Source organism: Morone saxatilis, unplaced genomic scaffold (genome assembly GCF_004916995.1).
Source record: "Morone saxatilis isolate NCDOM2014 unplaced genomic scaffold, NCSU_SB_2.0 Contig17, whole genome shotgun sequence".
Lineage (NCBI taxonomy): Eukaryota > Metazoa > Chordata > Actinopteri > Moronidae > Morone > Morone saxatilis.
This window is the reverse complement of record NW_023339729.1, coordinates 8,271,914-8,284,240: the sequence shown is the minus strand read 5'-3', so window position 1 is coordinate 8,284,240 and position 12,327 is coordinate 8,271,914. Positions and strand designations below refer to the sequence as shown.

Genomic DNA, 12,327 nt, shown 5'->3' with positions numbered 1-12,327 from the left:
TGGGTGATGTGCACGACGAATGGCTTGTATGAATCAGGCAGCCCCTTTACTACCATTGCTATTTGAAGCCCATCACTAATATGCTCGTCTGCTCTTCTTAATGATGTGAATATAGTCTCTGCTCGAATAATATAGTCAGTTATCGTTTCATTGCTAGCCTTATGGAGCGAGGAAAGTTCACCAAATAAATTGAAGTTGTATAGAACATAATGAGGAATGATATATAAAATAGATACAATAGAGACAGAGAGCTAACATTATGCTGGCACGATTCAAATTCAGTAACACTGCATACGGTCGAAAGACAGTAAACATAATTTGACAGTATGTTTAACAGCAAGACTGACTAGCTAGTCACAGGGGACATTTTTATGCATTGAGTACTTTTAATACTATTTTCCTGATTACTTTTAATTGACTTTCAATTAATTAGTATTAATGCTCAGTCTGGACCAAAGTGGTGGACTGACAGACTGACATTGCCATCTCTGAAAACCCTTCAACTGTCATCACCTTTAGATTTAAATGTTGCTAAATTCTGATTGGTGCATGGAAATACTTGACATCACATTTTCTCCACCTTACCCACTTTACCAGTGAGATAGGGACGAAAACACATAAAATCACTCATGTAATTAGGAAACTGTGTTCATAGGTCCCTGTCACTCATAAACAAATAAACAAATAGGTGGCAAACAGAAAACCTGTTGACTCTAGTTAGGTGAGATGAATAGAAATTCAATACTCAGACACAATATCTGTCTTTTCTCTTTTATTCTAAGGATTATTATTATTGTTCATTAGCATGAACTCCCATTTATGTCTGAAGTAGACGTACATGATACTGAAGAGAAATTGACTACAGTGCAACTTTGTTATAAACATCAAGTGCATGTGCAACAACAAGGTCAGAATAAAGTCCATAACACACTTTTTTACTGTCTGCCCTCTTCCTGTACTGTCTGTAAGCAAAGTTCTTCTCTTGCCTCCTGCCTTGCAGTGCTTACCTGGCAACAATTATGCAATAAATCCACATTTCTATGGACACAGAGGCACAGAGAAGCCAAATGTTTCTCCAGCACTTTATCCATACCCAATATCATTACAGTTTACAACAGCATGAGCTACAATCACATAATCATATTAATTACAGCAATTCCCATGACATAGGTTATTTCAGGGGTTTTTGGGGGTTTGACTCCTTGTGACTTGAAGGATTCTGGCTAGATGCATTGACAGCCTGACCACTGGGATGTGTCTGTCGCTGGGGAACTGAAAGAAAAGTCTCTGTGAATTCACAAGACAACTACAGATTGCACACTGAGTAAAAGCAAAAGCTCCCTTTATTCATTATCAATGTAACTGATTTTGTTATCATCAGACATAAAACATTTTCTTGACTCAAACGTATGTTTTACTGTACATTTGACTGATTGCTCTACAAAACAATATCAACTGTGTGTGGTAAATATTGAACCTTATTGATGAGGTCATTTTTCTAGTTAAATGTGAGCAATAACAATTGCAGTGTACTTTAAATATGTGTAAACATTTACCTTCACAGATGACGCTGGCGTCTTCACTGTGACCACAGTTGTGGACCCCAAACCCTGGATGTCTGCAGTCTGTTACTGATGGTTCGTTTCCAAAACAACTGACATCGTCCAACCAGATGGGTCCACTGCCCGGTCCATAAGCTGCAGCTTGTAGTGCTGAACGAGCAGGACCACAGCCCAGCTGCCTACACACCACATTGGCATCATTTAGGTCCCAGCTATCGTCACACACTGTCCCCCATTGTCCATTATGGTAGACCTCCACTCTACCAGAGCAGCGATCGGCAGAATTGACCAGCCTCACTGGTGAATCAGCTAAGAGAAAATATGCGACGTAATACTGTTAATATGAGATGAAAGATGAAAGATGAACATGAAGATATCTTTGAAAAACTACATACAACAGTTTTCTGTTTAAAAATGACAAATGCTATTTATAGAGTTAAAGAGTTACTAAAATCCTCTCAGCTAAATGTTACACCACATGTTGCACTGTGAGACTTTATTGTTTTTAGCTTAATTTGTTTTTACCTTCACAGACGACACCAGCATCCTCATGGTGACCACAGTTGTGAGATCCAAACCCTCGGTGGCTGCAAACTTTTAATGATGGTTCGTTGCCATAACAACTGACATCGTCCATCCAGATGGGTCCGCTGCCCTGCCCAAAAGCTGCATTTTGTAGTGCTGAACGAGCTGAGCCACAGCCCAGCTGCCTACACACAACGCTGGCATCCTTCAGGTCCCAGGCATCGTCACACACTGTCCCCCACTGTCCACGGTGGAAGATCTCCACTCTACCAGAACAGCGATCGGCAGAGTTCACCAACCTCACTGGTGAATCAGCTAACACAAACACATACTGTTAATATGAGATGTGAATATTGTATGAGCAGAGATGTTGCATATGTTGATCATTTTGATGCCTTTTGATTTTGGCTTCAACTTTTTAAGCCAGGTGGCCTCCATTCTTCACAGGAAGGCTCATGCCTCTTATCCACCGACACTGAACTGACTCTGCACTACCATAAAGCTATTATATCCTGATGTGCAGTGGGTACACCTGACTTTCTCTCCCAGCTTCACTGCAGCTAACGGAAAAACATACAACATGCTGATGAAAGAGAGAAATGATTTACCTGAAGTGCTTCCTGTAAAAATCTGCAAAATTAGGAGCAAAAACAAATATCCAGGCACAACCATCATGGACCACAGCCACAACACAAACTTGCTAAAAAAGACAAAAGAGGTGGCTTTAAATCACATTTTCAAATGATGCTGCAATGCATAAAATGCATTATGTTGCCAGACTTACCTTGGACACTGTGAAACAGTTGAAAGTAAAAAATCATCCCATGAGTGAGAGTGAGAGAATTTATAGGCCTGTTTGTGTGTTCAAAGGACTATACGAAGCAATCATTGGTGAAACATATAAATAGGTCATTGACAGCATTGATGAATCAAAAGATGCAGTTACTAAAAGTAAAGTTACTTATTAATCAATGTAAGACAAAGAAAATAACAAACAGAACAGGCACACAAGTGTGAATATCTTTTATGGTACCCAATCAGGGCTGAATCATAATAAGGAACCTCTCAGTGTTCACATTACTGTATCTGCCCACAATCAACTGACTTCTGTCAACAGCAGTGACTGAAATACCAGAAAAACTAGTTTTTGAAACGTTTATACCTGTAGTTTGAGTAAGTCAAGTAGTTTGACCGAATAATCTTAACTCAAGGTCTACTTACTTGCTTTTTTAAGAGCTTTTAATCACATCTCACATACATTTTCATTTCCAATCTCTCTCAATTTGACTGAGAAAATTCCACTGATATCCATTTTTGGAAATTGTAAATGCACCATGAATTAATATTACTGGAAGACAGAAGATATCAACCATTTGATGACTCCCTTGATTTCAGAGGACATCCGGTGAATCTCAACACTCATCATCATCCATTAATAAAACAGTCACTGGACATCTTATGATATAGAATGTGGGTGCATGAAGTAGTCTATCGTTCATATGCAGTTGTTAATGTTGCATGTTGGACCAGTTGGACCCCATTTTGTGGGTCTGCATTATGTATTTAACTGTGTGGCTTTTGTTTTTATGAATCATACAGGTTTCTTCATAATTAGGAGTCTCTTACTTCAGGGAACGAAGGATGGGAGATGCCAAACTTTATGAATTTGATGTTATACCGATACCGATCATTTCTTAAATGGGTATGGGATTTTTCAAAATAATTTTAATTTTTAAGAAAAAATATATATCATTACACTTAAAAGGCAAATCACATGACACACACTGGTCATTAATGACAAATTATTTAGAAAAGCAAATATGAGTTAAATTATTTTTTGTGCTAGTAAGTGTGAAAAATGTACATATATACAGGTGAAAAGTAGCACCACAACACACTACGTTTCCTTTCGGCCATTCTCTCACAGTTTTGATGCAAAAGTGTGCAACTGTGCACTCATGTCATGTCATCATGGAAGTATTCATATGATTTTATTATCAATATGCTTTTAGGGAATCAGTACCGAATGAGTAGCTTTTTAGTATCGAAGTTTCAATCTGCCCGTTCAAACCCCAAAACAACAGTGCACTAGAGTGGATGACCTTTGTCATTTTCTCTTTTTCATTTATTGTATTGTTTTTATATCGATATCACACTTGTTATCATTATTTACTGGAATCATATTTCTAAATTCACTTCCTCTTCAGTGTTGTATCATTCCAAGGTAAATGATTGACTCAGTGCTTAGTTTTCTTACAAAACAAGCGCAATCATTTTTGGCATTAATTTTGTGCCATTTTTTACAGCACTTGTCATGGCCACTGCTGTACCCCTGCATTTTCCCTTGTGTTTTTCCGTGTTTTCCCCTCCCCTTTGTGTCCGGTGCTCCTGTCTGTCTCTCTGTGTTTGTGTTGTGGGTGTGCCTTCCCTCCTGCAATCAGCTCATCAACACCTCCAGTCAGCCCACCTGCCTCGTGTCTGCTTGTCAGCCCAGTATTTCAGCATCAGTTCATTCCATCTACAGTGGTAGTGTGTAGGGATTCATAATTTTCCTGAAAATGACACATTTTCTATCCCAGGAACAGAAGCACTCTATCCCAAGAATCCCAGGAACTGCACTTGTTTTTATGGTTTACTTCAGCAACAGTCAAAATGCATTGGTTATATTTCAAGCACCACTAAACACAAGGAGAAATATTAACCTATGGGTTCCCAACATGACCTCTTTAGTATGTATTTCACACCTCCAACTCACAGCTGCAATTATTATGAAAGTTCATTGCCTGAAATCTGTCTTCTGAGAAGAGCCTCATGGAAGTGATATCAGACATTTCTTTGTATTTGTATAGCGTAATGTAGAGATGTAAAGGATCTCATGGAGTCGTTGTTGTGATACAGGTCATGGTTTCAGCGCCCAAAAATACTTATAGACTTAAGACTTAAGACTTAAGTTAAGAGACTTATAACACAAAACTAGTGACAATGGCTCAGACATGCATCTTATCTGTACAACAGGTAAACTTCACTGTCACTACCAGTGTAAGGCTAGATACTCAAAAAAGTAATTTATTACTTATTACTAATTACTCTTTCAAAAGTAATATTATTACTTTACTTATTACTCCCTGCCAAAAATAATTAGTTACACTAATAGTTGTACTACTTTTCCATCCAAATTAGTAATTGTGTCCTTTCTCTACAAAAATCTGATTTACAAAAAACTCAAATCCAGTTTTGTGTGTTAAAATCAGAGTAATGGAATATTTCCAGCTGCTGACTGTAAACGTTTCCATCTTCCAAACTAGTTTCCTCAACAATTACAAAAATCCAAGAATCTAACGGATGGATTGATTGCTTGGATTACAGATCAGTAAGAGGCCAAGTAATATGTATTATTATTACTGAAATTAGATTTTATTAATTATTTACACTACTAGCTGACTGGCGGAACAGTCATATTATACTTAAGTAATGGCAGTTACTGTCCAACACTGCGTCACTACACACCGGGCAGCGATAGTAATCCACCCTCTAAAACAAGGGCCTTTCTTAGGCCACACTAGACAGAAGAGGATGCTCACATACATAGGACAAATAAAAAACACACAGCATACAGCTCAAAACTAGTGTCACCATGTCCGACATTATGGAAATTAAATTGAGACCTGGGGTTTTTGACTAATGTGGTAAACAAATCCCTGAAATACCATCACAAAAGTTCTATGAATCTAACACTGACAACAACAGTCCTGCTCCTTATTTTGCAACTTAACTATAGATAGACATTTAAAGGATTACACCTAGAAAAACATGCTACGGTTGAACAATTGCCTGTCTAATGTTTTTGCATTATGTATTTAACTGTCCGGCTTTAAAGAAGTTTATTTTTATGAATCAAATAGGTAAAATTAGGATCAGTTCAGTTGCACTGGAACAAACGAGGAAAACAACAGTGCACTAGAGTGGATGACCTTTCTTTTATTACCAATTTGATTTATTGTGTTATTATTATATGGATATGCCACTTTTAATTATGTACTGGAATCATTGTGCTATCATATTTCTAATCTTATTCTTCTTTAGTGTTTTATTATTCCAAGGTAAATGGTTGACTCAAGTAGGTCAGTGTGCTCTACATATTACTGAAAGTATGATCATTCAAAAAGCCCTCCATTTCTAAAACAACTTTCAGTCACACTGCTAAAAGCATGTTTGAGTACTACTCAGGATTGCATTTTGATTTTTGATTTGTTTATACAAAAGATACAAATGTATATATACTACATGAACAACAGAAAAACAGAGGTGCAAAAAACCCTCAGAGGAGCTTGATCAGGGAACTTTCAGTGCTTACCTTCCCATAAAGGAGAAACACTTCACATCACATTCACATCACTAATACGATGTCAAATAATAAAAACCAAAAGAAATAAAAAGAGTAAAAGATTAACAAACAGATTAATACTGGACTTGTGACTTTTCATGAATAGATAAACATTGTTAATATTTAACATTTAGTAGGAGTTTCTGGCAGAGAAACTCGTGAAAAGTTTGCCCTTTCTGGCCTACTGTAGAAACATGGCGGTTCAACATGGTGGACTCCGTGGAAGGCAACATGTGGCGTCTGTAGATAAAATTTCTCATTCTAAGGTCATGAAAACACAACCATACCTATATTTAGGTGATTATAAACCGATAAAATCATTCCTATGAACATTATTATATTCCATTTCTGCCAATAGAGCTTCCTAGATGTTACACTCTGGACCTTTAATACTTCATTAAGAGAATATGGGGGATTTAAAAGTCCTGTCACAGACTGTCAGTTTGTCCTGTTGAGTTAAACAAAAAGATATACTTTCTGTCATTGATTATTGATTTACACTGTGCTGTTAACCACCACCTTAACCACTCGAAAGTATGCCTAAACCTAATTTGTAGTAGAAGGTATATTCTTGGACATGACATCTAATGGATAATCTTTCCTAATGGTTTAACTCTTACCCAAATCCCTCCTCTTGCCTAAATCCTAAACCATAAGAGATGAAATTGTAGCTTATCTTGTCCTCTAACTTTAACCTAGGAATAATTGACTTCACTTATGATGGATGACAATTAACTTATGGAACTAACATCTAAATCTAGTTGGTGTGGAAGACCTCATTAACAGTTTTCAGAGTTATATTAATATATTTCTTACCTGATCCATGGATTTGCTCTGCCTGCTTGTGTGTTCACTAACATGTTACTCCTTGTCTTCTCTGTCTGTCTGCATTAGAAACCTCAATCACTAACAGGATGTTTTTTTGGCTAGACCTGTAGGCAACTATTCAGAAAGGGTTTTGATGACTAAATAATATTGAAATAATATCAAGCCACACAGTTTGGAAATGTGTTAAATCTATCCTGTTATAAAGTATTTACTATCTCAGCACCCACCTGTTATCTCTAACTCTTTTGACCTGTGAGAGAAAAAGTGACATTTAGAGTTATAATGGTAAGATTTAAAAATACTTCTGTCTATACACATATGCCTCTATTTACAAAAATGTCAAAGATTTAGGAATGTTTCAACCTTTATAGTTGGAAAATGTTTCCTACTCTAACTGTGTGGATAACATATCGACATATCGGCCACTAGATGGAGCCAAATTAATGACCTATGACATCATGGCTGACATTCCCATGTCTGTCAACTCCATTTATCTTTTTTTTTTATTCTCCTCGGTTAACTCATGAATTTTGCTTATATCATTGTTTATTTTGACTTTGTTTACCAATTTACTTGACCTCTTACACTCCCTCGATCCAGAGCCTTCCAAATGCCGAATATTGATAGATGGTTTTGTTATTGATATTCTGAATAAGGAACTCCTATTATTATAATTTTCATTTGACACTACGAACATGCTCTACGCTATTCAGTGTACCTCTTGTTATAAAATGTATACAGGAGAGACGGGTAATAGGTAAGCTATCTACAGTCTAGTTTAATCATTTAAAGATACATGGTATTGATTGTCTTGTTTTTTTTTTCTTGAACATGAAAACTGTTAATAGAATATTCAACAGTTCACTTAAATGCATTAACAGGAAAATGTCATCAAAGCACATAACAAAAACTCCCTCACTCTCTTGATAATGGAGCGTGCTGTGAGTGTATTGACATAGCAGCTTCCACCCTGGAGTACACAACATGTCGTCAGTCACAATCCACATTTGTTACATGTGAAGAAACAATCCACAAGCAGTCCATGATAGAGAGGTACTTAGCCACAATACTGTGTGACATAACATTAAAATTAATGCTAAAGGGTTAAATCTATTTCACTGTTTAGTTTTTGAGTTTTTATGTCAAAACTTTCATTAAGAGGAAAAAAAACAATGAAACTCCTTCAGCTCAAATCGTTCTTGCTTGCATATACGTTTATTACAACACAAATCTGATATCAGAGATCTTGGTACAGCATGTGGACACATTCATACCAAAAACTTAAAGTAACATTACATTCGCTCAGCTTTATAGAGTATGTCCCACGTCATAAAGAATCTCAAATAATCATGGCACCAGGCAGGCGGCACACAATGTGTTTGTGTTACAAGCTTGCCATTTTATTGTTACTTCCAGACACCTAAAATAAAGTATGAAAAGTGTGAAGGTCAGTGAAGGCCTCTCAGGTCAACTAACCATGTCAATGCACAAATTCAAACATTCCTTTATGATCCATACATTGATAACACAGGGCCATATACCTCTTTCCTAATCCTCTTTGGAGATATAAAGGAATGGTCATTATTTGTCTCATCCTAACCAGCCTGTGACCTTTACCAATCCAAACTTCTTTAGAGTTGGAAATAATTTCTAATTTAAAACTCCTCCTGACCTGGTCCCTTTCCTTACCTCTATGGAATCGGTAACAGTAGGCTAATAGTTAGTGGTTATTGATTTAATTAATTAAACCTTAACCAGACTCCTTTTTTCCTCTGCTTCTTAATTAGTTAATTGATGAATTATCTTATAATAATTTTTTTATTTACGTTTAAATATATGTCAGAACTGTTCCCTAACTAACAAGAGTAACTATCATTAGAATTAAGACCTGTGCCTGAACAACTTCATGGCTCTCTGAGTTATGAGTATAGTCCCTAATCTAACCAGTGAAGGCAGTGAACACGAGTGTCACGTCATTGGCAGAATATAGAGTCTCTGTGGAATGCTGGTGGGGGGAAAAAAGCATCTTTTGGACAGGTGAAGAATAATGCTGAAGAGGCCTAAGAAAGTGGAGATATGGCTGAAGACAAGGGATGAGAGGCGGACATTGAGATATATTTGCACTGTTATTACTATAATGTGGAATTGGATCAAAATTATAATCAATAGTATTGCTTAGAAGCCCAAGTAACAAAGAAAATCTATTCTAAACAAATGCAACAAAAAAAAAACCAATCACCATCACATCACACAGGGCTATACTGGACATAAAAGTAAATAAGGTACCTCCACCTTTATTATAAACCCTATATTTTTTATTGTGGTTTAATAGGAATGGGTATCGAGAACTGGTACTAAACCGGAACCTGTTTCAGATTGCTCAGTACTGAAATAAAGATAAGCTCCGGGACAAACAACTGCTATCAGTATCTATGTAATGTCACATACACAGCTGACAATAAAATGTTTGAAATTGTGGGCTCACTTTACTAAATTTAATGAAAATGTAGCGAAATGCAATTATTTCTGCAAATGAGAAATAGAATAACTTTTTAATCTTTTCACATCTTCTCATGTCATGTGTTTTTTTTTTTTTTTTTTACCAAATTAGGTTGAGTGGTATCAATAAGAATATTCATTAGAATCAGTATTGAGATGCAGTATAAATATCGGTATCAGTACAGTCCTTACTATTCCCATCCCTATTGTTCAGTAACCCAACCACTACAACGATAATAGAAATAAGGAATGATACAAAGTGTGGTAATCATAGACTGTATAAAAGAAGTGGATGTAGCCACTGTGATGCCACCCATTGGTTTGTGGAATACCGTTTTGAAGCCTTGATTTTGGCAGTGATTAAGATCATAAACTCATCAAGAAACTATTTACTGAGGTAATAAATCAAGTTGGGTCATTTTCTCAGAGACAATCAGATATCTTTTTTCAACCAGTGTCGCCACTGATGGCAGCTAGAAAGAATGCAGCTTTAAGGCACTTCTTCATTACCTTCACTTTTCAGACTCACAAGCTACGTCCACTTCTGTTATACAGTATGTATGTAACAGCAGTTATTTTAATATGATTTTATGTCTTATGAAAAAACATGATGTTAAAACATGGAATATGTTTGTATCATCACTGTATGATACCAGCTCACTCAGGTTACTTCTCCCCTGAAGATAAGACAAAGAGAAAAAGGACAGTCATTACTTCATATAGTTCACTGTGTTGAGACATCAGCCCTGAGACCAGCTTGTAACCCATACTCACAAACAATTGGTCCAATGCTGAGGGGCTCCACAGGTTCAGAGATAGAAACAGAGCGACGTGACCTTCTTGTGCAAGGCTACATGGTGGGAGACAGTGGACAAACACAAACATAGAGATACCATCAAAACCAGTTTTAAGCGGCATGATTATGGATTAGCAATTCTATGTGAGTGAAATGGGTGACTTACTGGACACAGGAGGAGCTCTTTCGGTCACACAGGCCTGAGGCTCAATGAAGAAAGTGTTCGTATTCATCTGGAGCAGGAAGAACAGGCAGAGAAACGAGCCTGGAGGACGAGCCACTCTCAGTCACTGACAACCCTGTCTGCGTCGAGTGGGGACACCTGGCAGAGACCGGATGGAGGTGGGTCATCAGTGTGGACACCTGGCAGCAAGTGGTCCCAACGGTAGTTATCAGCTTTGACCAACTTTTCTCATTAAGCTATCTGGACACTCCACAGGCACCTGCCTTGCCATGGGGGACACATGCTACCTGAATGTTTTTCTGTGATATCGAAGGGAAAACACAGCTGCCTCGCGCCACACGTGCCGCCGATAACGAATCCAGTTGTTCTTGATTAAGACTCTGTCCTTCTTTGCCAATAGACCGCTGGTTCGTTGAGCATGTCTGCAACAGAAACCACCAACTAACAGAAGCGACGACGATCTCTTGCACTTCCACAGAGCCAGCGCACACACAAGGATAACAACGGTGAGCCCAAACTGAGTCTAGTGGGTGGAACCGCCCCTGCTGCATAATGCATCTAAGTGACGTACATTTGTGAGGGCCACGTATGGACAGAACAAAGAGAACGAATAGGAGAATCTGCGTATATTTAAAGGAAGAATAAGCCCTCCCGCAGCGCTGAAAGACTGCCATAACCACCCCTTTGCATTTTAGTATCGACTGTATAGCCAATGCGAAGAAAAATTTGTTATTATGTGTATATGCGTGCAGACAACTACTTTAGAGGAGTATTCTTTTGTCTAAGATTTTTATAACATCAATGTCTTTTCACTGTCTAATACTAACATAATGATAGTAGTTCCTAGTCTTGTTTGGATTATGCCATGTAATGCGCACAATTTCAACAATATTCTTTCGCACAATTCATTGTGCCTTTCTTCGATTGTGATTATTTCTGTTTGGCCTTCTTCTTGATTTTCGTAGCAACTAAATTCTCCACTATGTGAGAACAGGCAGAGAGACCGGATTCATATACAAAAAATAGAACAACGATTCTAAAAAATTTAAACTATATAGCTCACGATCTTGTTCTGTGAGCTGAGAGAGACTAGACCTATGGATGGTGTGAGTAGTTATCATTTTATGAATTGCTCTGAATACCCCTCCCGGTATCCTGCGAACTTCCGTCCTTGCTGTGTGTGATCCACAGAATAATACCACTCACCCCTACTATATGCTGCCAATATATGGACCAGCGTATACTCATGGTGCTGCCACAGTTCAATCATGGGATTCATCACTTATAGACACGGTTTCCCAGCCAGAGTTTGTCTCTCATCCACAACATCGCATGACCTAGTTGAATCAGTCTCACATCCCAAAGACGGCCTAAACTGTGACAGAAAGCAATGCAAACACTACTTACCACTATAAAGCGTGAATGGGTAAAGCACCATACACATTTGTTTTAGTTTTTCGCAATGTGACGTCAGAATAATTTTGTAAAAATAAACAGATTACACACTTTTTGCGGGGGGTGCGTTCATTACCTTGCATCATACACACTG

The 12,327-nt window shown here is 37.6% G+C and overlaps 2 protein-coding genes across 2 annotated transcripts; both read right to left on the bottom strand.

The window, feature by feature from the left end:
* Nucleotides 1–950: 950 nt before the first annotated feature.
* Nucleotides 951–7,296, bottom strand: LOC118326554 (deleted in malignant brain tumors 1 protein-like). Its single transcript, XM_035659568.1, has 4 exons — nt 7,288–7,296; nt 2,088–2,418; nt 1,557–1,871; nt 951–1,272 (listed from the first exon to the last, which is right to left on the bottom strand). Exons 1-4 carry the CDS (start codon nt 7,294–7,296, stop codon nt 1,172–1,174), a joined length of 756 nt encoding a protein of 251 aa, XP_035515461.1. The 3' UTR covers nt 951–1,171.
* A 1,199-nt stretch (nt 7,297–8,495) lies between these two features.
* Nucleotides 8,496–10,648, bottom strand: LOC118326432 (deleted in malignant brain tumors 1 protein-like; the record flags this gene model as incomplete). Its single annotated transcript, XM_035659424.1, is given in 2 exon segments — nt 8,496–10,475; nt 10,573–10,648. Coding segments are annotated over 2 exon segments (87 nt in total), but the record flags the coding sequence as incomplete, so codon positions are not given.
* Between the last annotated feature and the right edge of the window lie 1,679 nt (nt 10,649–12,327).